Source organism: Ictidomys tridecemlineatus, chromosome 9, assembly GCF_052094955.1.
Source record: "Ictidomys tridecemlineatus isolate mIctTri1 chromosome 9, mIctTri1.hap1, whole genome shotgun sequence".
Lineage (NCBI taxonomy): Eukaryota > Metazoa > Chordata > Mammalia > Rodentia > Sciuridae > Ictidomys > Ictidomys tridecemlineatus.
The window spans coordinates 59,245,285-59,267,852 of NC_135485.1; the positions used below are offsets into that span (position 1 = coordinate 59,245,285).

Consider the following 22,568-nt stretch of genomic DNA (forward strand, 5'->3'; position numbering starts at 1 on the left):
AAGCCCAGCCATCGTCGGTGTCCTGCGGTCCGGGAGAGCTCGGTCAGCTCCCCGCCCCAGCAGTGAGTGAATTGAATCGCCCGCCGGATCCGGCGCCTCGGGGCTGATGTGAGAGTCGCTCTTGGCCTGTCCATCTTCTTTTCTCCCCGGAGGAAACAGCCCACTGTTCTCCACCCTCTGGGCGTCCCCGGCTCCGGGCGCCGAAACCAGCAGTTTGGCGGAGAGCCGGCTCTTGGATGCTGAAGGCTGCACTCCTCCACTGTGGGTGCCAAGGCGGCGATGGGTTTCCTCAAAGTGTGGCTCAGGGTGGCCGTAGCGTTGGCGGAATTTGCAGTATTGCTTCATCATTCTGAAGGTAAAAAGAGCAGTGGCGCGTGTGTGTGAGTGTGTGTGTGTGTGAAGTTTAAAATGCTCAGCAAGTTTTATGGTGTCGTGGGTTAGGTGGAAGTTTTTGTCTTTTACTTTGGGGAGTGGGTGGGAGTGGAACTGGAGTGGGCTTTTTTTTTTTCTGAGATTAGTTAGCATTCGGATCACAGCCCCCTCCACGGTCTCCTTTTCCACCGTAAGTCCTTTGGGTGGTGGCAGGTTGAGGTGGATCTTTTAAATCGGATTTCCTTTCCTCTCCTGCCCCTGAAGGAAAAGCAACTACATAAAGCCTAGGTGAGGAAAGAGCAATTGCTCTTACGTTTGCAGGAAAAAAAAAAAAACACACCAAAACAAACAAAAAAGCAAACCAACTTCGGCTCCTATGAAACATAAAAGCTCCATCACTCTTGCTCCTTCCTACCCCTATAAGTCTCCCCTATAAGTCTCTATAAAGTCCAGTTAAGATTTTATAACTAGCTGATCAGAGCATGTTCTGGACGTAGGCAATTTAATTGTACTGAAATAAATCTCCCCGGTACCGATAGCCTTCCTGCTTCCCCAAGGGGGCGGGGGAAAGTGGTTAATAAGAGTTTAGATTACTTCCCTTATCCCTCCGCCTCCTGGTTTTCCTCCCGGGCTTCAATCTACATTTGAAACCCTGGAGCCGAGAGAGGGAAGGGAGACAGCGAAGAGTTGTCGCCATGATATCAAACGTAATCTAGGCTCAGCCGAATAAATAAATCAATAAGTAAATTAAGAGTTTTGGGGTCAAGGGGTGCAGGGCCAGGGACGCGAGGCGCTTTGAGCTCCCACCTGCTCGGAGGAGCCCGGGAAGTGGCCCAGTTAGTGTTTAAGGAGGGGGAGGGGAGCCGGCGGCTGGGAGGAAGAGGACTCAATCCACAGCACAGGGCGCTCTGCTTTCCTTCCCGGCTCCATTCATTATTCATCCAGCTGCGGGAAGAAGAGTTCACCTGCCCAGCCGCAAATTGGCTTCGCAGCCGCGGCGGCCAGCGCTGGGCGGGCCGCTTTCTCTGCGCTGGTGCTGGAGGGAGACAGTCCCCGACTGCTGATCCCTTGCCTAGGATTGGGGGCGTTGGAGGTCGGGGTAGGACAAAGCCTTTCTTGGATCGACTTCCAGTCAAAGGAGCGATGCCTCTTCTTTATTAGCTTCACAAGAGAAAATGGTCTAGTTTTGGAAATTTACATTTTGCAATGGAGACTTTCCCTACTGGTTAAGGTGATACCTTCCCTCACCCTCCTGGGGAGCAGGTGGAATGTATCCCATCCCTGGGAGAAGTACGTCTAGGACCTGTGCAGACTTCTTCAAACAGTGCAAAACCTGTAGAGAGAGAGAGAGATAATATGTATGCGAGTGTGTGTGCATACTTGAAAAAAAAAAGTCTAATTGCCCCAGACTGGAGAGACTGCCCAGGCCACCTAAATCTCAACTTCGGACTTAGAAAAACTACAGTTTCACTTGGTGGCAGTTTCTTATTTACAATCATATCCCAGCAACGAAGAAAACATGCTCCTGTATTGCTCAGCAGGGGGCAGCTGGAATGATGCATTTTCTCAGATTAAATCTCAGACAAAAGCTGTTAATATTAAGAGTCTACAGGGGGCGCTCTTTGGAGGATTGGTCCGTACAATGCGCAATGTTTAAGAACTGCCAAGGTCTTTTGATGGGTATTGGGAAAGAGGTTTTATTCCTTTAAAGATATACTTTGGATACTGCATTTAATTGTATCACCCTACCTTCAGAGCATTCTATAGTCATTTCACAAATTGGATTGCAAGATTGGTAAATGTCAGTTTTCACCCAAATTATAATGACGCTTATCTGATAATGAATGAATACATTTACTGAGCACATGCCATTTGCCTGGTACTATGCTAAGTACTTTACATCCTTTATCTCATGAATTTAATTAAATGATATCAGTCCCACAGACAAGTTGTCATTCCATGAGACCTTCCATTTGGTTCTGTCAAGGTTTTATTTTAACATTAAAAGCACTGAGGTCATAGATGGAAATATAAGGATTTCAGAGATCTCAAATTTTTAGTGTTAACCTAGGGAATGATTTTTAAAAGCTGAAAAGAAACGTTCACACGTTCACATGTATTTCTCTTGATGGGACATACTTGGACACTTTTGCCTGCCACTTCACAGAAGAATTTGTTTTCTTCTCTGTGCTCAGAGAATATGTCATATATGCTTCCAGTATGCCAGTTAATACCTTTCACAATTGTAGTTGCTATAAATGTTACCTTGGTCTGAGGAGTTAGGATGGCTCCTAGTTATTCTTATACATCCAAGCACATAGTAAGTTCTCAAAATTTTTGGCCAAATGAACAAGTATTGCCAAATCACATTCTTTTGAAGCCTTTATGATTAGCTGACTTACCTTGAATGAACCATCTAACTCTGTGAGCTGTAATTCTGTCATTTACTAAATGAAGAAGTCAACTAGGTGATACTGCTAAAATACTTTTGTTAATCATCATGAATAGGGGGAAAAATGACTGACATTTGCCAGCTTATTTGTCATCAGTTGCAATTTCCAGGTCCTAAATTTTATTCTAATTATCAGAAGAAAAAATAAATTTTTATAAGGAAATTATTGGGAGTGTTATTTTGTATTGCCAAGTAGATAAAATTCTATGATTTGAGGTCTTAATAAAGTCAAGAAGGCACAGGGAAACCTCTAATATGGTTATTTTCTGAATCAGGGGAATTTTGTGATGGTGTTTTCTGGAGATGCTCACTTTGAGTTGTGTTGATATGGGGAAGTCCTGTGAGGTTACACTACATAGACAGCTGGCTTGGCTCTGAGGCTAAGAGCACTGAGCTCTAGTTGATGTCTCATCACTCCTCATGTGGATTCAGTTAACTCCACGATCTCCCAGGCTTTTCATATAAGTGCCATTGACAGATTATTTTGGAACTGATCATTTGATAGACAGTGTGTTTTATTTATAGATAGATCAGCATTTTTGATTCTGTTGTTGGCTGAGGACTTCCTTTGGTGAGACACTGAATGCTTGAACCTCAGTATCAGAGAAGACATTGAAAAATAGCCAAGAAAAATAGCCTCTCCCTTCATCTTTCATTTGACAAGCCTTTTTTTTTTTTTTGAGAGCAAATGTGTCATGTTGTGTCTGGTGGGGAAATACAGAGATCAAAACAAATAGTAAAAGCCTATAGTACTTGCCCTCAAGGAGTTTGCATACCCCCCAAATTGTTATTATCAGAATTATGCTTCACTAGAGATAGGAGAACATTTGGTCTTTGTTGGCTTGCCCAATATTGAAATTTTACTGATTCCAGTTGATTGATACTAATTGCAATTTTGCAACTTTATGGCTTTTATAACTACCTGCTAGTAGAAATAATGTGATGTATTAGCATAGATTTTTTTTTTTAATTTCCCCCAGTGCTAGGGATCAAACCCAGGGGCTTATGCATGCTAGGCAGGTGCTCTACCACTGAGCCACATCCCTATCCCCATGTTGTTGGCTCTTGTTTCTAATACATTGCCTTCTGGGGATCGACTCTGAGTATTGCTCTCCCCATAGACGTCCTTTAGTGAGGACATACCCATCCATATTCACTATGGACTTGGGTGGCAATATCACTTAATTTTACTTAGACACAAGTAGTCATAAAATACTCTCCACCACATGGCTCAGAAGAGGGGAGGGGACTACCACACGGTGAAGTGGGAGCTGCATGCCAACTTTTATAACAGTTCAAAAACAGTTGGCCCATTTTCATTTTAACTACTCTATTAATTGATCTGAATCCTACTCGACAGTCATCAGGACATGAGCTGCCCTGTCAGTCCAGAAGTGATTCTATTTTAACTATTCCACAGTGTACACAGCCATATGCTGAATTATAATACAACATAAAGCTTGAACATTTAAATGCCAACTTGTGGCTGCTTGGTCCTAATGAGTCGTGTGTTTGTGAGGCCCTACTCTCCAAATCTCTTCATGTCTTAATGAACACTATTTCTTTCAACTAATGGGTCTGACATTTTGTGCTTCTTGGATTTAACTTCTCTAATTCACTCAGCTTACCAGTCAGTTTCTCTAGTGAATAGTTTAAGGATGTCAGTACTGGTACTAATCATATCTCAAAATTTCCCTGAAAATATTAATTTTTTACAGATATGTCATAAAGGAGTTTATTATAATCTTTGAAAAGCCATCAAATAATAAAGCCATTATTTTATTTGTTTAAATTTTATATGTAACATTTTGCCTCTGTGACCTGTAGCAATGAGCCATCCACACTGGAAGAAGAGCAGCCAATTCTCCAAACATAGCAGCCTTCCTTTTTTGCTCTATATAATTACTTTACTCTGTAGACTATCTGCACTATCTCACAGACCGTGTGCTGTTGGAATTAAATTGCTGGATCCTTTAGCTATATTTCATGCCCTGAAACTGACAATGTTCTTGGTTTGGGAACTCTGGTTCCCATTGTTTTTAAATTTTTTTCCTCTATTTTCCTTTGAAGAAGGCATATTTCTCTTTCTAGATCTCTACCATTTCTCAGAATTCGTCTTGAGGGGCTGAGGTTGTAGAATGCTTACCCAACATGCACAGGCCCTCAGTTCAGGCACTAAAAAGAAAAAAAGAAAGAAAAATCCACCTTGAGCTGAGCTGGATTTTCCTTTCAAGTTCAAATAAAGCCATAATTTGAAAGCTTAGATAGATCTGTAATCTTTCTAGAACTCCTTAGGGGGGAAAAATGATGAGTAGAAGGAGTCACTTTGTTGTCCATATTATGTGAATTGATGGATTAGTGAAAAGGCCTCTCTGCTCCAGTTCTGAATCAGAAGCTGCACCCAGCACCTAATGCCAACAAACCTCCCAACTTCATCTGCTAGTGGGTGTGCAGCGTGCCACAGTGTGGGAGAAATATGTTTACTCTGGATGACCGCATCTGGCTTTGGGTGGTGATAAATGTTTGATAGGACTGGGCATCATACTGGAATGCTTTGTTCTCTCAGGAGAGTAGAAATGAGGGTTTGGAAACAGTGTTAATGGACATTCGTTCATGTAGCTGCCTTCTGGTTAGAACTGTTTGATTTTACGAAAGCCCTCAGAGGGCAAAGCTTATTTCTTTTGGAATTGTGCACCATAGAGTGACCCAAATTGAGTTATTTTCTTTTCCTAATGACAGAATTTATCAGCAGGTACATACCACTTGACTGGAGTCTATAGCAGATGTTTCGCTTAACCACATCTGGCTTTGGTGCCACTCTTAAATGTAGCTTTATGTTTTCCTCTTATAGAACTTCCCCAAACAGGTTTTTATGTGGATATTTGGTTACTTCTTAAAGTACTTGATTTTGGGGGGAACTGTGAAAGAGGTAATACTGAGGGAGAGAGAAATAAAATTATAGTTATGTGCCACAGAATGATGTTTTGGTCAATGTTGAACTGAATATAGTATGTTGGTCTCATATTGCCTAATGATGTCATAGCCATCTTACTTGGTGTGAATAAATGTTTGCATCACAGAAATGTTTCCTAATGATGCATTTCTCAGAAGGTATCCCTAGTAACATATGCCTATATCTGAGGATAGTCTTATTTTAAAGAACAAGTTTTGTGTTTTTTTTCTCTGAAAGTTAAATTTTCTTTTGCTTATCATAAAGGTTAAATGTACTTGAAAACATCATGTTGTACATGACATATACATATATACATGATTTTATCTGTCAATTAAAAAACTATTTAATATGTGAAAGGTTTTTCATAGTTTAGCCATTAAAAATTAATGGTCTGGAAAAATATTAAATTTTGTTAAATTGTACCTTAGTGATGAACTTTATTGTAATTTTTAAAACATTGGATGTAATTAAATATCCATTTAATCCGTTTAAGCAGTTTAGAAAATGAATTGTGTATTTGAGTTATATATGATTATTTTATATCTAAATATACATGTACTTACATCTTTTATATGCTTTCTTATGACACGCTGTAGACTGAAATATAATCTTTGGAACAAATTTCTTAAAGAAAAGTAAATCAATTAAGAAAAGTCCCTCCCTCCCCAAGGGCTTTGTCTCAAATTATTCTATTTGAATGTCAAGAATGTAAAAGTCATTTAGTAAATTTGCCTCAGGGTCTTTGATTCAACTCAAATGTAAATAGTCATCTCACTAGATTGTTCTCAGTTCCATTATTGGTGGAGAACATAGACCAGTCCTTTCTGGAGAAGGTAATATTTTGAGACTTCATGAACCATCTGTTAGAGACAAGCACTGTAGTAAAATGTGTCCTTCCCTCTTTGGAAACCAAATGTGGCACAACATCAAGATGACCTACTTTGGTTTGTGTATACTATTTTATTCTGTTTGTGGCCTTAGTTTCTGAGAGTAGCCAGTAGCACATTGTATACTTGTTTCTAGGTTAAATCAACACCTGTCGTGCTGCTCAAAAATTGGTTGAGAAATGTTTTTTTTTTTTTTTAAAAAATCAGGATTACAATTTGTTATGTTGTTTTATGATATGCTAGTTATTCGGAATACATAAGCTATCCAGTCAAATTCAGCTTTCTTCTCCATGTAGAAACAAATCATCTTTTTTTTTTCACTTGGTGCCTAATGACTGGAAAATATAAAGATGTATCAGTTCATAAGCAGCCCATCAGAAAAAAAAATGGAGAGAAAAGAGTCTTGGAGGTCAGGAACTCAACAGAAGGGATCTTTTCAAATAACCACCATTTATATTGCTCTTCTATAAAATGATTTAATCTCTCCAAAGAGGAGCATATTGTGTTAAAAGCATGAAATAGATATTTTATGTTAACCAGATATCTAAACGAATGCCTAGTATATGAAGAGAAGGGGAATACCAAAAAAGAGAAATAGTCCCCATTTCCTCAGATATATATTTTGTGCAGTATAGCAGCATTTCCACATCTGTAGCAAGGATGCCAGAGGAAGTACACAAGGGTGATTCACAAATAAATGATTCACGCACAAAGTGCTATGAGCTCACAGGAGATGAACATAATCCTGTGGGCTGGAAAAGTGTCATGAAGGAGATGAAATCAAATTCGAGGGCTTTGAATAGACCAAATACATCTCCTGTAGGAAATAAAAACAAACAAAAGCCATTGAGACATGAAATTTTATCATGGGATCCTAAGTTGGCTCTTTGGGTTGGACTGGAGAATTTATGTAAGCAAAGAGTGGAAGAGAAGCTTGAATAAGTAAATTGGGACTAGATTATGGAAGCTTTCTTGATTTATCATAAAGGAAAATATGCACTGTATTTAGAGTATGCCATTATAAATACATTTATTTTAAAATTCAGATAATGAGTTCTAATGAAGCCTTCCCTCACGTGTGCCCAGGAAATGTTATTTTGGTGTATGGGGTTATTTCCCGAGGGGAAGAATGCTCAAGCTTTTAAGATTTTGGAAAAAGCGGTTTGCTGATTATGATGCGTGTAGATGCAGTTTGAGCAGAGAGCCTGCTGGGGGGCAGTGCTTATTGGCATATTATGCATCACTTTTAATTCTTGTTTGTTTTTCCCCACAGGTGCTTGTGTCTATCAGGGTTCCTTGTTGGCGGTAGGTCATTCTTAATATATTTGTTTTTTTTTTTCTTTTGAGTGTGAAATGCTTGATGGAGGTTACTGTGTGAGTGAGGTGATTCCTATCATTGTCAAATATGTTTACTTTTGTTCACAGTTTGAAGGTTATCCCTCATCCTGGCACCATCAGGCTCTATTACTTAATGCCTTTTCTAGAGTGAATTAGTTCCATTCAGATACTCAGGTGCTGGAAGAGAAGTTCAGATATGCAACACACAGTTTGCATTCTGTGGCTGTCCTTTGTGTTCTTTTCACAGAGAAAAATTAGATCTCATTTTCTTGTCAGATATAAACTAGGGCACGATTTGTTTATATTCCTGTTGCATTTGCTTCCTTCTTTGATCCTCTCTCCAAGAAAGTACTATTATTAAATTCAGTAGAATAGGGAAGATTCCTGATTAGAAATGAACATTTTGGTAAACAACAAATTAACATTTGATCTCTGACCCTTTGCCATAAAGGGTAGAATGGATTTTGAATTTAATGTCTGAATGACTTGGGGGAAAAGCAGATGCAAGTATCATGCATTTCTTTTCATTAATAATGGACTATGGTGCAGAACAGTGTGTTAAAGCCTTATTGAAAAGACTGTCTACACTCCATCAACTCTAATAAATGGTGTGACAAGTCGTTCTTCACCACTTTTTATTTTGGTGTAATAAATGCTATAGTAAAACAGAACTGAGATGGTTGGAAAGAGTTTTCCCATTTACATCATAACCTGCTATTGACATCTGTGATATTAATAAGTCATCTTGGATTATTCTTGTAGTAGAAATAGATGAGTAACATCTAAATTGTCCCAGAGTCCAGATAATCATAGATACTCACAGTAATATTCTTAAATCTGATCATTTTATATTATAGTTACTGCTCTGAAGATTTATGCATTTTTTTCCTTCTTGATATTTTTCTATTTAAGAACCAGGAAAAGGCCTGATTTTCCTTCTTTTTCTCATTCCATGCCCTTAAAAGCAGACTTTTCATTCTGTTTATTCTTTATAAATTTTAGAATAATATCAAAATCAAAGTGCTCTAAAGTACATTATCAGTTTGGGGGAGCAATGGGAGATATTATAGACAAGTAAGTCATCTTTATTCATACAAAGAAAATTGCTTATTGTTTGTTTATCTAGTTTTTTTTTTTTGATGTGTTGCTGGGGATTGAACCTAGTGGCTCAAACATGCTAGGCAAGTGCTCTACCACTGAATTACAACCCCAGCCCCAATAATTGCTTATTGTATAGCATGCTTTATAATTTTTTCATATATTTTCATAGTTAGTGATTCATCTGATACTTACCATAGACTGATAAAATAGTCAGGCCACATATTATTTTATACCCTCTTGCTTTTTAATGGAGAACTAAGGATAAGAAAGAGATGAAGAGATTTGCTAAAGGTCATTGACCATGGAGGGGTACATCAGAATAAGACAGTTTATCTACTGTTTTATCTCTATCTGAAGCAAAGTAGCCAGATTATCCTCTATACTTTGCTATGGGTTTTATGTATTTGAGTATGAAAACATCAAGTGATTGGAGACATCAGTTTGGTTGAGTTAAAAGGAGAGACTGTTTAGCAACTTGCATTTAACAGGTGACCTTGTTGCCCTCTCTACCATGCCCTGGCTGATCCTAGGGCTCATGGCTGCTCATGCCTTGCAGGGTAAGCTCTTCAGAACCAGTGCACTTCTGAGCCCTCCAGGTGACTTCTTTGCTTACCAAGAGTCTTTGTTCCTAACCCTCCTCAAGTCTGAAGTACCTAGTATTGTACTTATGCAATTTAGTCAGATAATACATTTATTACAACAACAGAGATTATTATTGAAGACTTATTTATGGAATGACAACTATGGCCCTGTTATTTTAGGCACTGGAGTACATCTGCAAACAGGCAACATTCCCTGCCCTCCTAAGCTTGAATTCTAATGGGTGAAATGTATAGAACATCAGCTACGTATGCTAGAAAAAAACAACGTTGAGGTGGGAGGCCAGGGTGGCTACTTTAATTAGGATAATGGAGAAGGCTTCACTGAGAAGGTGAAATATGAACAAAGAACTAGAAAGAAGGAATTCTAAGAGCTCACCCTGTGGATATCCAGAGGAAGAAAATTTGGAGAGGGGGAACAGCAAGCCAGTTGGAAGCAAGAGCTCCCTTGGCCACATGAGGAAACATACCTGGAGGTCACCTAGCTGGTGTGGATTGACTGAGGAGGGGGGTGGCAGGAGAGGAGGCAGGGGGAACGGCAGGGGTCACAGAGTGTGGAGCCATGGACGGACTTTACATGTCCTTTCAGTAAGATGGGTGAGTCATTGGACACTCTAGAGAAGAGAGATGACAAAGTCTGACTTATTGTTTAATTAAACTGCTGAAATGGGAATATAAAAAGAAATAACATTCTTGTTTCTAGGGAAACTGTGTTGAATACTTAAAAAAGACTCCATAGAGGTGAGTCACTAAAAATTGCTGTCAAATTAAGTGTGGGAGAAACAGCTATAAAAGATGAGGAAAAACTTGAAAATCTAAAGAGATTCTGCTTATGGGTTTATCCGTAATCATTAAAATTCTTTCTATTTTAAGGTCATTGAGATTGGAAATGGGGCTGGGGGATGTAGTTTAATGATAGAATATTTGTCTGGCATGCCTGAGGCTCTGAATCTCTAGCACTGGGTGGGTGGGGGGAGAGAAAGAAAGAAAGAGAAAGAAAGAAAGAAAGAAAGAAAGAAGGAAGGAAGGAAGGAAGGAAGGAAGGAAGGAAGGAAGAAAGAAAGAGGAAATTGTACATGATGGATTGTGAGCATAGTTAATTGTCTGCATAACCCATCCCTGCTCTCTCCCCATGTCCTAGTGTTGAAGAGAGAGGCATTGTGCCTACATCAGTGAAATTGGATAATGAACGTACATTTATATATTTTGAATTAAAATAAAGAGTTTGAGAACATTACACCATTGCTATTTTAGGATTTCATGATTAAACATCTCTCTGGGTGAGAGGGCTTCTATTATAAAAGGCATCACGCTCAAGAGATGGCTCTGAGCACAGTGTGCTGTTTGTGTCTCAAACCTTGTAATTCTACCCATGTGCTCATCATTTTAGATCTGGAAGTAACTTCAGAAAGTATGTAGTCCCAGCTCCCCATTGGGAGGAAACTGGATGAGGAAACTGAGGGCAGGGATGAGAAGTTCTTGAGGTTCATTTCATTGGTCTGATTGGAAATGTCACTCCTCAGCTCTTCCCAGAATTCCATAAAATATATTGAGCAGATGAGAAATGGATTTAGGGGCTTGTTGTTAGTTTTTTAACTCCCCATCTGTCCTATGAGGATTCCTCTCACTGATGCTTTTTAGTCTTACCACTTGTTGCTTAGGAAACTGCCAGATACAGTGGAACATATATAGGCCTGGTGATCTGATGACTTGGTTTGAATTCTTCCTCTGCTGGAAACTAGCTCTGTGACCTGGGGCACACTAAGTGAAATGGGGACAAGTAGAGCCTCTCCTGAAGGATTTTAATAGAATAAATAGGATAATATGGGGAAGACACCCCTGTGCAATGCCTGGAATATGTTTTTTTTTTTTTTTTTTTTTGCTATAATGAAATTCCTTTCTACCAACCATTAAGAACAAGTGACAGGGACAGTGATTAAGCCCCTACTAGCATTTTATACTCTCAACAATGCCAGGAAATAGGTATTTTCTCTACAGATAAGAGAAGGAAGGCTCAGAAAGTGTAAATCACATTGTCCAACATTACAGGACTAGTAAATGCTAGAGGAAGAGAGGGTTCAAACCTGGTTCTGACTCTAAAGCCATTTCATCAAGCATTCTGTTTCTCACCGCCAAGCCAGTCTGCTTGTTGTCTTTGTACACAACTAGCTTATTTTACCTTCAAGTCTTGTATGCTCATCCCCTCCCCTGCAGCACCTGCCATGCAGTTGTCTCTGCCAGTCTCTGTCCCTGACCTCCTGCGAAAGCCAGCTGTCCCTGGCTAACCCCTTCCCACTGAACCAAGGCTTTCCAGCACTGTGTGCAAGTACTAAATTCACCACAGGATGCAAGAAGCATTTAGAGGATCATTGGATCTTAAACAAATATGTAATGCTGTATGCAGTATATTATATACATGTGTATCTATATGTGTTTATGAGTGTATGTGTGTGTGTGTCTTCCAACATGTTGTGTTTTCAACTTTTGGCAGCTTTCTGAATTTGAAGTGACATTCTGGGACAATTTGGTCCTGAGCCACATGTAGCTATGTACTGACTTCAGCTGTTTCCCTTCTGCTTTCTTTAACACTTTCTTCTCTACCTTTCTCTTCTCTGTATTTGTCAGGTCAGAAATTTCCAGAAGGGACAATGAGTACCATGAAAAACACTGAATAATCTATTTTGGATATGTTTCTTACTCTACAATACTCATTCACTTTTTTGACTTGCAGAGTTTCTCTAAAGTCAGTCCTGTGGAAGAAAGTGTGACCATCTTGGATTAGGAATCCATTAGAGGGAAACAGTTATGATGCCTAACTGTGGCAGGGATTTCCATTGTGAGGAGGAAAACAAATTTTTATTTCAAAATTTTCATATATTTTATATTCTTTTCCAATTATATCAAATACAAAGAATTTAGCAGTCCTTTTGCTTTGCCTCACCACAAGTGAACACTTCTTTATTAAATTCTTCCTGAGGATGGATGGGCTAACTCTTCACCCCAACTTTTTCCATCTGTAAAATGGAGATGAAATGTTTGTTCACAGAACTATTAGGAAGGCTGAAGGACATCAACAAGAAGTACTTGGCCTGGTGCTTAATAAAGGTTAGAAACTTTTGGTGTTATAAAGCAGTTACAATTGGCAAAGGGGAACAAAACTGCTCTTCTTCCATAGATCAAAAGTGCTAAGTGTTGGGATTTTCCTACTTGAGATACTTTTACCAACACAAGCTGACAAAGGAAATCACGAAGCACTATTTTAACAAAATTGAAAAAAAAGTTTTTCAAGGAAAATAAAAATGTGGAGTGTTTTCTGTACCTAACACAGTAGAAAGATCTAAGTGTTAGAGTTTGAATCTTGGTGCTGTGACATACTTGCTGTGTGGCCTCAGATATGATATTTTATACAGTTGAAACTCAGTTTCATCATTTGTATAATGGGGGATCCTATTCCTAAGGGTTTCTAAAGACTGAGAGCGTGTTTGTAGAAAAACCCAAAACTAAACCTGGTAGGAACTGGAACTCACTGCATCTAGGCAGCAACAAGATGTTGGAGTGGAAATGACTGAGTGTCAAAGGTCAGGGTGCCTGGGTTCTTGTCCTGGCTCTGTAATTACCACCTATGTAGCATAGAGTAAGACACATGAATGAAATAGGCTTTCTGTTTCTAAATTTATACATTAAGAAAGTTAGATTAGGGGCTAGGGTTGTGGCTCAGTTAGAAAGCTTGCTTAGCATGTATGAAGCACTGAATTCAATCCTTTAGCACCACATAAGAAAATAAATAAAGGTATTGTGTCCATCTACAACTAAAAAATAAATGTTAAATAAAAAAAAAGAAAGTTAGATTAGATCCTAGTGCAAGGTCTCTCAGCACAGTGTTGGTGAGAATGGAAAGGTTCCACAGCCAAGCTGCTCGGTATGGCAGTGGGGGAGTCACCTATGGTTGTTGAGTATACCTGAAATGTGACTCTGAGGAACTGAGATTTAAGCTTTGTTTAGTTTCAATTATGGTTTATTTTTGAATAGCTGTCCATGGCTAGTGTCTTCCTTATTGGAAAGTTCAGCTTTAGAGATTTCAGATTCTTAATGTACTCCAGTGCTTAAACTTGAATTACAACATTGCAAATTGTTGTCACTCTGAATATCTACTGTAGTGTCTTCAGTGATTGTGAGAAAGTTAGCAAGAAATTTGTTGTAGTTTCTCCATGTTTGTTTGCATATGAAATTTGAAGACTTTTGAGATGATCTTAATTACAGCCCTACACTGCCTGTATTGTCCAGTGTGTATTTCTTTTTTAATAAAAGAAAGGATAAAATTAGAGGTAAGCCATTACCTGCAGCCTAATCTTACATATTTTGTTAAACTTTTTTCAATTTTGTTGTGTTTTGTTAAAATGTAGTGTATGTAGCAAAGAATTGAGCAGCTCTGGTCTGATCTGTAGGCCTTATTTATTAGGGCCAAGGAGAACTGGGGAAGACAATTCTTCAGTGCTGGAATCTTAAAAAATTGGTGTGCTATAGCTTTACTTTTTTATTTGAAACTGTTAACACAAAACATAGCCCTGTAAAAATGAAAATACATCTTCAAATTTCATTTTTTTCTGGTATTCATCAGCATGCTCAAAGGATTTTTATGGAAGAACAATGAAAAAAGTTTGGAAACTTTCCCTATAAAGTTCTCACAGTCCTTCTAAATACTTAGTGAATCTTGCTCAGTGGCTGCTAGTGAAGCATTCCAGACTTTCAGCACTTGGGTGACTACTTGGCTACCTGTGGATGTTCTCAGGCAGGAGTCAATACAATCCTTAATTTTATTTCCCTTAAGCGTATTGGGTAGTTTCCCAGTACCTGTTGGTTGACTGTAGGTTGCCACTGGTTTTTTAAATGCCTTAAAAAGTTGACCTTTGGATCTTCCTCATTTATTTTTAATCTTTTTTTAAGTTAAAACTGTTTTTGTTGTTGTTGTTGTTGTTCAGTATTGGGAATTGAACCCAAGAGTGCTTTACAACTAAGCTAAATCCCCAATCCTTTATTTTTTGAGACAGGGTCATGTTAAGTTGCTGAGGCTGACCTCAAACTTGCTGTCATCTTGCCTCAGCCTCCTGATTCTTTGGGATTACAGGCATGAGCCACTGTGCTCTGCTCTTCATTTATTGTTATTATTATTATTATTATTATTATTATTATTATTATTATTATTTTGATACCAGGGATTGAACCCAGGGATACTTAACTACTGAGCCACATCCCTAATCCTTTTGTGATATTTTATTAGAGACAGGATCTTGCTGAGTTGCTTAGGTCCTTGCTAAGTTGCACAGGCTGAGTTTGAACTCATGATCCTCCTGCCTCAGTCTCCAGAGTTGCTGGGATTATAGGCATGTGCCCCTGCGCTTGGCTCTCTTTATTTATTTTTAAATATTGCATAATATACTTTTAAGTGGGAAGGCCATCCTTCATTAAACTGTATGTAGTTTATGGTAAAATATATATATATATATATATTTTGCAACAAATCATTCCCATGCTAGATGAGAGGTAGTGAGCTTTGTTTAATTAGGAGTGTTCAAGTTGGGACTAGACTGACAAAATCAGGAATGAGATAATGGTGGCTTGGTCTAGATGATTTCCGAGGGTTGGCGTAATCTGGGTTAGATCTATGTGATTCTGCCTAAGGAAGCCCTTCTAGGGTAAAAAAAAAAAAATCTCTCCACTTGAGTGTGCATTTTATTTAAGGGAGCAGTTTTGTACCCTTGGGTGCCAGGTAGTGAGGAATTGTGATTCTTTTCCTTTTTGGGGTTTTAAAAGTTGTCCATCACAATTATATGTGTAGTATACTATTTGGAAATTTATATCTTCTGGGAATAATTGTGTGAGGGGAATAATATAGGAGACTTTATACTTTTATTGATGAATAATCCATATGCACTTTCATTCTTATTCATATTCTTATGGTAGGAACAGATGTTTTAAGTTAACAAACACATTTCTTTTTCTTTGTTTTGAATTTAGAAGATGCAACTGAGCTTGGCAGCCATATTTATTTGCTTAGATTATGCTATGTGTGATCATATATCTCAATTTTCTGGTAGGCCACTCATCCTCCCACATTTATTTTTTTTCTTTTAAAGTTTGTGCCATTTTTGCTCTCAATTGCCTTCTGACCTAGTACCTCATTTTGTGTTTTCCCATTTCTCTGTGTATAACTAAAAATAACATGTTTATTTTATACATGGTATGTTTTATAGAAAATGTACATAAATGCATAATACATTTTCTATAAAATATATGCATATATATATATTTCTCCCCTAAAATAGACCTGTCACTAATTTATGACAACCTATAGTATTATCTTATTAAAGTTTACTTACTTTTTCAAGTCCTTTGCTTGCTAAGGGAAAGATAGTGTATAAATATCAAATGACAATTGAGTTAACCCAGCATATGTTTTCTTGGAATTTGAATTATAAATGTCTAAGGAAAAGTTGGCTTTGAAAATTTCATATGGATGGCATTTTGTTTCTGTCACAGTAGGGGACATTTAAATATAAAATTGGCACAAAATAGCTTTAAAAAAATCACTATGCAGTTTTGTGTAAAATAAGCACTTAGCTTCTGAGGTCCCAGCTAAGTTCTTTCAGCAATGATTTTTTAGGTTCCCAGCATTTATAAACTAAATAAAAGAAGGAGGAAAGGAAAAGCTCACATAGTAAGAAATGGCTTCTTGTTAGTCCCCAGGAGGCCCTTGAGTTTGGGCCATGACCTGTGAGTACTTTCCTGACAGCTCCTGAGATTGGTTATTTATTAAATTTATGTCATTCCTTTCCTCCAAAGGGAAATTGAGTAGGCGGGGAGGGAGGGGACAGTGTCTGCATTGGAGAGCAGATTTCATTGTTCTTTGTACCTTACATTCTTGAAATAAATGGTTTTGTTATAGTGAGCAGGGGAGAATTATTAACAGAAATGGATACTCTTTGATACACTTCCTATATTGACTTTCCCTGGAGGGAACTTGGTATAAGAATGAGAAATTAGGAGCAGAAGGAACCTGAAATTAGTGGCTAAGACACCTCTCCCTCTCCTAATTGCTGTAGGTGTGGGTTGCAGTAGTAATCGAACTGGATTCTAAAGACATCCAGCAACTTTCAAGTTGTGGACCCTGTGATTGGACCTGTGGTGAATACCAAGATTAGTGAGACTCGAGCTGGATCCCTGGGATATTAGCAACAGACTCCAGACTGCCTATCCAACAATCCCTTTCCCCTTTTCTCTGCTGGAAGAGCCCTGATTTTTTTTATTCAGTGTTCCGCCCCTTCCTTACATGGCTTGTGTAAATCCTAGTTTAAAACTCCATATGTGAGTATGTGACTTAGTTGTGACCAATGAGATGTGTGTGTTAAGTTTGAGAAGATTGTTGGATATTTGAAAGGAGCCCCATAAGTAACACCTCCCTTTCCCCAGTTATGAACAAGATGAGAAATAAAACAGGGAATAAGTATAGAAGTCAAAATATTACCCCTTTAGTTTTTAACCAATGAAGCTAAGTTGGGGGATATAGATTCAGTTGTCTTTAGAGAATTGAGATGCTGATTCTCAGTCTCAGAATTGGGCAGACTTGGGCATTCACAGACAGCTTTGATGAATTGGTTTTCCCAAATAGAAGGGCTGTGCAGATAAGAAATACCGTTAGGAGAAGCAGAGGAAAACTTACGGTTTTGGATGATAGCTATGCTCCATAGAAGAGGAAGGAAGACAAACTATGTTAGACTTATCTAAGTTAAATTTACCAGTTAGATAAATCATGCCACCTTCTTAGGGATAGGAAAGAGCCTGGAGTTATATGTTGATATCCCTTCACAAAAAAAGAAACATCATAGTGGGGGAAAAAGAATTATCCATTAACATGAGATTTTGAAGCCTAGTGTTTGAACATTGGTCCAAGAAGAGGTGATCTCTTGGAGTTCCTGCAGCCATTTTGCAACCATTAGAATATCCAAGCAATATACAGAAATTGCTGCAGGAGAAAGGTGGAAGAGTTTGATTCCTTGAGGAATTGGTATTGATCTACTGACAACTAGCACAGGAACTGACCTTCCAAGGAATTTTTGTATGAGCTTATAAATGCTCTCTGTTTAAACCAATATAAGTTGGATTTTGTTTCTCAGTCAAACCAATACCTCATAGTCAGTTAATGAAGTCTGCCCACAGCACTTTGGGATAAGTTAGTAAACAGAAGTATTACATCAGGGTAAAGGGTAGGAGCTCTCAGTTTAAGCTGAGCTCTTCACTATTGTTTGACCTCGACAAGTTACCTCATCTTTTGAATGCAGATAATAGTTGCACCTATGTTACAGGGCGGTCGCAGAAAGTACCTGGGAGGTAGTAAGCACATGCTTCAGTCATTGAGAATTCGCTATTGAGAACACTATATTCAGGAGGAAACCACTTTTGATCTTGGCCTTGAAATATGAGCCACTTCAGACTTGGGAGAAATGAGGAGAAGGCTCTTAAGAAAGAGGATCATTATGAGTACAAACCTAAGTGACAAAGGGAGTCCAGTTTGATTGAAGTGTAAGAAGTGATGAGATAAAATACTGAGAAGAGATTTTTAAAACTCCAGCTCATTGAAGGCTTGGAATAAGGTGTTTGAATTACATATATCCAGTAGACAGAGGGGCACTTTTGAAATGGAAATAATTTGCTCTTGAATTCTGACTCTGTCCTGTAGACTGATGAGTAGACTGTTGGAGATGTGACATCACAGCACTGCCCTCTGCTGTGCTCCTTCCTCTTCTCATTTCCACCCAGGTCCACATGTAGTTACTCTATAGAGCTTTGAGAGGGGTAACTGGTTCAGTGTGACTGATGGGCACTTTGAAAAAGAAAGGTCATTTCACTCATGTACTCCAACAGTGAGTCAGTATTGCTGAATTTATGATCAGTTCAGCAAAAGCAGGTTCTTCTGGCATTACGTCAGGTGGAACTCCCTACTAAGCAGCTGCACCCATGATATCCATCGCAATGCTCCTCCCCCAAGTGAGAGTAGAATCGTATAATCATTTTCATTCCTCTTTAATCTAGTTGGCATTTCTTATTCTCCTTCACAATCTGAAAAGACTAACTTCTGTCCGGGCAGTATTAAGATAAATATGCATGTTATTATATTCAAATTTATTTTTAAAATGGAAAGCTGATTATGTTGTATAGATTCCCCTACAGATTGAAGAGTATGGTTCTTCTCTCATGGTGGACCACAAAACTGAGTGGATTATTGTTTGCTTCTAGGATTTTGTTAGATTTATAAATTCCTACATTTAAAATGTGTTTTTTTAAAAGAAAAATCCAGTGTGGTCAGAAGCTTTAGGTTCTGTTGAAAAACAACACAATGTAACAAAGGATTCTTGATAGCCTGGGGACTAAGGAGGAGACCAGAGACGATTTCATAGGAATGAGGTGACTCAAGTGCATGGGAAATTCATGTTAAACTGCTGCTTTGGTGGTTACTTTAGAAGAATTAATCAGAATGTTGAGGAAAAAACTGTATTTTTATATTTCTTACTGTTTCATTTATGATTAAGAAGAAAAATTTCAATAATCCCAGTCAGGAGATATAAGTATAATAAAAGAAATGTTATGAGCACCAAGGTGTGTATATTCCTATGAGGTATCTTTATGCAAACTTATTAAGATCAAGTATACTCAGTCTTTAAAAGTAGGAGTTCTTTTTTTTTTTTGTATTGCTGATATTATTAAAGAGAAAGCAATTGAAAAATGCAAATAATAGTGTTATTTAAACATCAAAACATAAATTGCAGAATACCATCTCAATTTTTGAGTTTGCTTTTGAGTTTTCTAAGTGAATATGGCCATATTGTCTTATTATGTTAAAAGTATTAGCCTTGTGCAGTGGTGCTCGCCTGTAATCACAGCAACTTGGCAGCCTGAGGAAAGAGGATCAAAAGTTCAAAGCCAGCCTCAGCAACTTAGCAAGGCTCTAAGAAACTTAGGGAGACCCTGTCTCAAAATAAAAAGTAAAAAACTGGGGATGTGGCACAATGGTTAAGTACCCCTGGGTTCAATCCCTGGTACCAAAAAAAAAAAAAAAAAAAGGCTTATGTAAAGGAAACCAGACAAAAATAAAATATAAAAAGCATTTTAATCCCATAATTCTGTAAACAAAATTAATATTAACTATTAAATGAATTTATTACAGAACCTTTTCTATAGATATGTGTGTATATATTAAAGAAAAGTAGGCCTCATAATAAACCTTTTCTATGGATATGTGTATATATTTAAGAAAAGTAGGCCTCATAATACGCATATTATTTGGCTGCCTGTTTTTAGACTCAATACTGTATAATGGGTGTCTTTCTGTGTCAGTACACATGGACCTACATCATTGTCCATCATGGATGGACTGTAAGTTAGTTACCCAGTCCTGTTTATTGGTAGTCATTAATCCAATATTTTGGGATTGTAAGCAACACCACAGTGAATGTTCTTGTAATCTTGGAATGTTATTTCCAATTATTTTTTTTAATGTACATTCCTTAGAAGTACAACTTTTGAGACACATGGTATGTATTTTTAAAAAATATTTGTGTACACATTTAATACATAATCCTAAATTCCCCTTCAGGGAAGTCATGACAATTCACATTTTCATTAGTTGGTTTGTTCTCTGATGTAAGGATAAAACCAATACTGGATTTTAGAATAATTGATTTTTAAATAGAAGATGGCATTAACAAGTTGAAATATATTTTGAAAGCTATCTAATAGTTATAAAGCTAAAAAAAAGACTAATAGGTGTTCAAAGATTTAGTGTTATAGGGCTGGGATGTAGCTCAGCGGTATAGTGTTTGCTTTGCATTCTCAAAGCCCTGTGTTTGACTTCCAATTCTAAAACAAGACCAAAAAAAAAAAAAAAAAAGCCCATGTCTGTAAACTCAGCAACTTGGGAGAGGAGGCAAGAGGATCGAAAGTTCAAGGCCAACCTCAGTAACTTAGTGAGACCCTAAGCTACTTAACAAGACCTTGTCTCAAAATAAAAATAAAAAGGCCGGGGCTGTGGTTCAGTTGTAAAGCACACCTGGATCCAATACTTGCTACACTGCCCTGTCCCCCAAAGTCAGTACTTAAAAAAGATTTTATGCAAATATTTAAGAATACCATCAAACTTTAGGAAATAAATTGACTGAGAACATAGACTTCAAAGGGAAAATATATGAAGCAAGTAAATATATCAAAAAACTCATTGTTGTCAAATGACCAAGTAAAAAATAAACCTATACTGGGATGTGACCTTATATCTATTAGAAAAAAACCTCATTCTCCCTCTGCTTTCTGATCATCATGTGAGCCTCTTCCGTCTGCCACACTCTCCTTCTGTGATGTTCAGGTTCAGCCTCACCTTGAGCTGCAAGGAATGGAGCTGGCGGTCTATGGATTGAGACCTTTGAAACCACTGTAACATAATCCGATTGTGGTATTTCCTCTAGGCAAGTGGTGAGGAGAAAGATGAGGTCTATCTTAATCTGGTGCTTGATTCTGTTCTGGGAACAGTATACAGAGTTGCCAGACACTGTAGTAGAGCCAAACAGACAGACACTCCTTGTGATCTACATCAAGTTGTGTATGTATCAACTGTTCAGAAGTTTAGCCTACATCTATTCCTTTGGATTCTGCCACTGGGATATTAAACCACACAGCCTGTTGTTGGATCCTGATACAGCCATCTTAAAACTCTGTGACTTTGGAAGTGCAAAGGAGAACTAGGAGAACCCAGTGTTTCGTTCTTGGTACTGTTGGACACCAGAGTCGATCTTTGGAGCCACTGATTATACCTCTAGTATAGAGTATATGGTCTGCAGGCAGTGTGTTGGCTGAGCTATTGCTAGGACAATCAATCTTTCCAGGGCACAGTGTTATGGATCAGTTAGTAAGAAATAATCAAAATCAAGTTAATGGAAATTTAATCTATACAGAATAAAATGTAGTTATTTAAGGTATATAGCTTAACTAACATCCATTGTTTTGTCTGAAAATTTGAACATTTTCAGACAAAACAATCCTAAAATTCATGTGGAATCACAGAAGATCCCCCTCCCCAATAGCCTAAGCAGTCTTGAACAAAAAAGAAAGAAGCTGGAGGCATCACAGTACCTGATCTCAAAACATACTACAAAGCTCTAATAATCAGAGTCGTATGGTACTAGCATAAAAATGGACACATAGACCATTGGAACAGAAGAAAGAACCTAGAAATAAATCCATACATCTACAACCAAATTATCTTTGACAAAGTCACCAAAAAACATATTGGCAAAGGACAATCTCTTTAATAAATGATATTGAGAAAAATAGATACCCATATGCAGAAGAAGGAATTATACCCCTATCTCTCACCATGTAAAAAAAAAAAGCCAACTCAATAGGAAGACATGAAGCTACTGGAGGAAAACATAAGAGAAACACTTTAAGACATCCATATTGGCAATGATTTTTTTTTTTTTTTGGTGTATCTCCCAAAGCTCAGGCAACAGAAACAAAAATAGATAAATGGTACTATATCAAACTAAGAAGTTTCTGCACAGCAAAGGAAACAATAGAATGAAGACAAATTGCAGAATGGGAGAGAGTATTTGCAGACTGTTTATCCAACAATAAATTAATATCCAGAATACATAGGAAACAAACAATAGCAAAAAAGGCTGGTTTTTAAAATTGGCAAATGAGCCGAATAAAAATTTCTCAAAAGAGGACATGAAAATGGCCAACATTTTATGAACATATGATCAACATCGCTAATCATGTGGAAATGGTGATCAAAATCAAAATGAAATACCATGTCACAG

The 22,568-nt window shown here is 37.9% G+C and overlaps 1 protein-coding gene across 3 annotated transcripts in view; it reads left to right on the forward strand.

Moving 5' to 3' along the window:
* Nucleotides 1-216: 216 nt before the first annotated feature.
* Fras1 (Fraser extracellular matrix complex subunit 1) overlaps nt 217-22,568 on the forward strand; it is a 425,584-nt gene continuing 403,232 nt past the window's right edge. For all 3 annotated transcript variants that reach the window (XM_078021445.1, XM_078021446.1, XM_078021447.1), the window contains exons 1-2: nt 217-355; nt 7,938-7,969. In XM_078021445.1, coding sequence (XP_077877571.1) covers nt 280-355; nt 7,938-7,969 — 108 coding nt within the window. In that variant the 5' untranslated portion in view covers nt 217-279. The remainder of the gene's footprint in view (nt 356-7,937; nt 7,970-22,568) is intronic.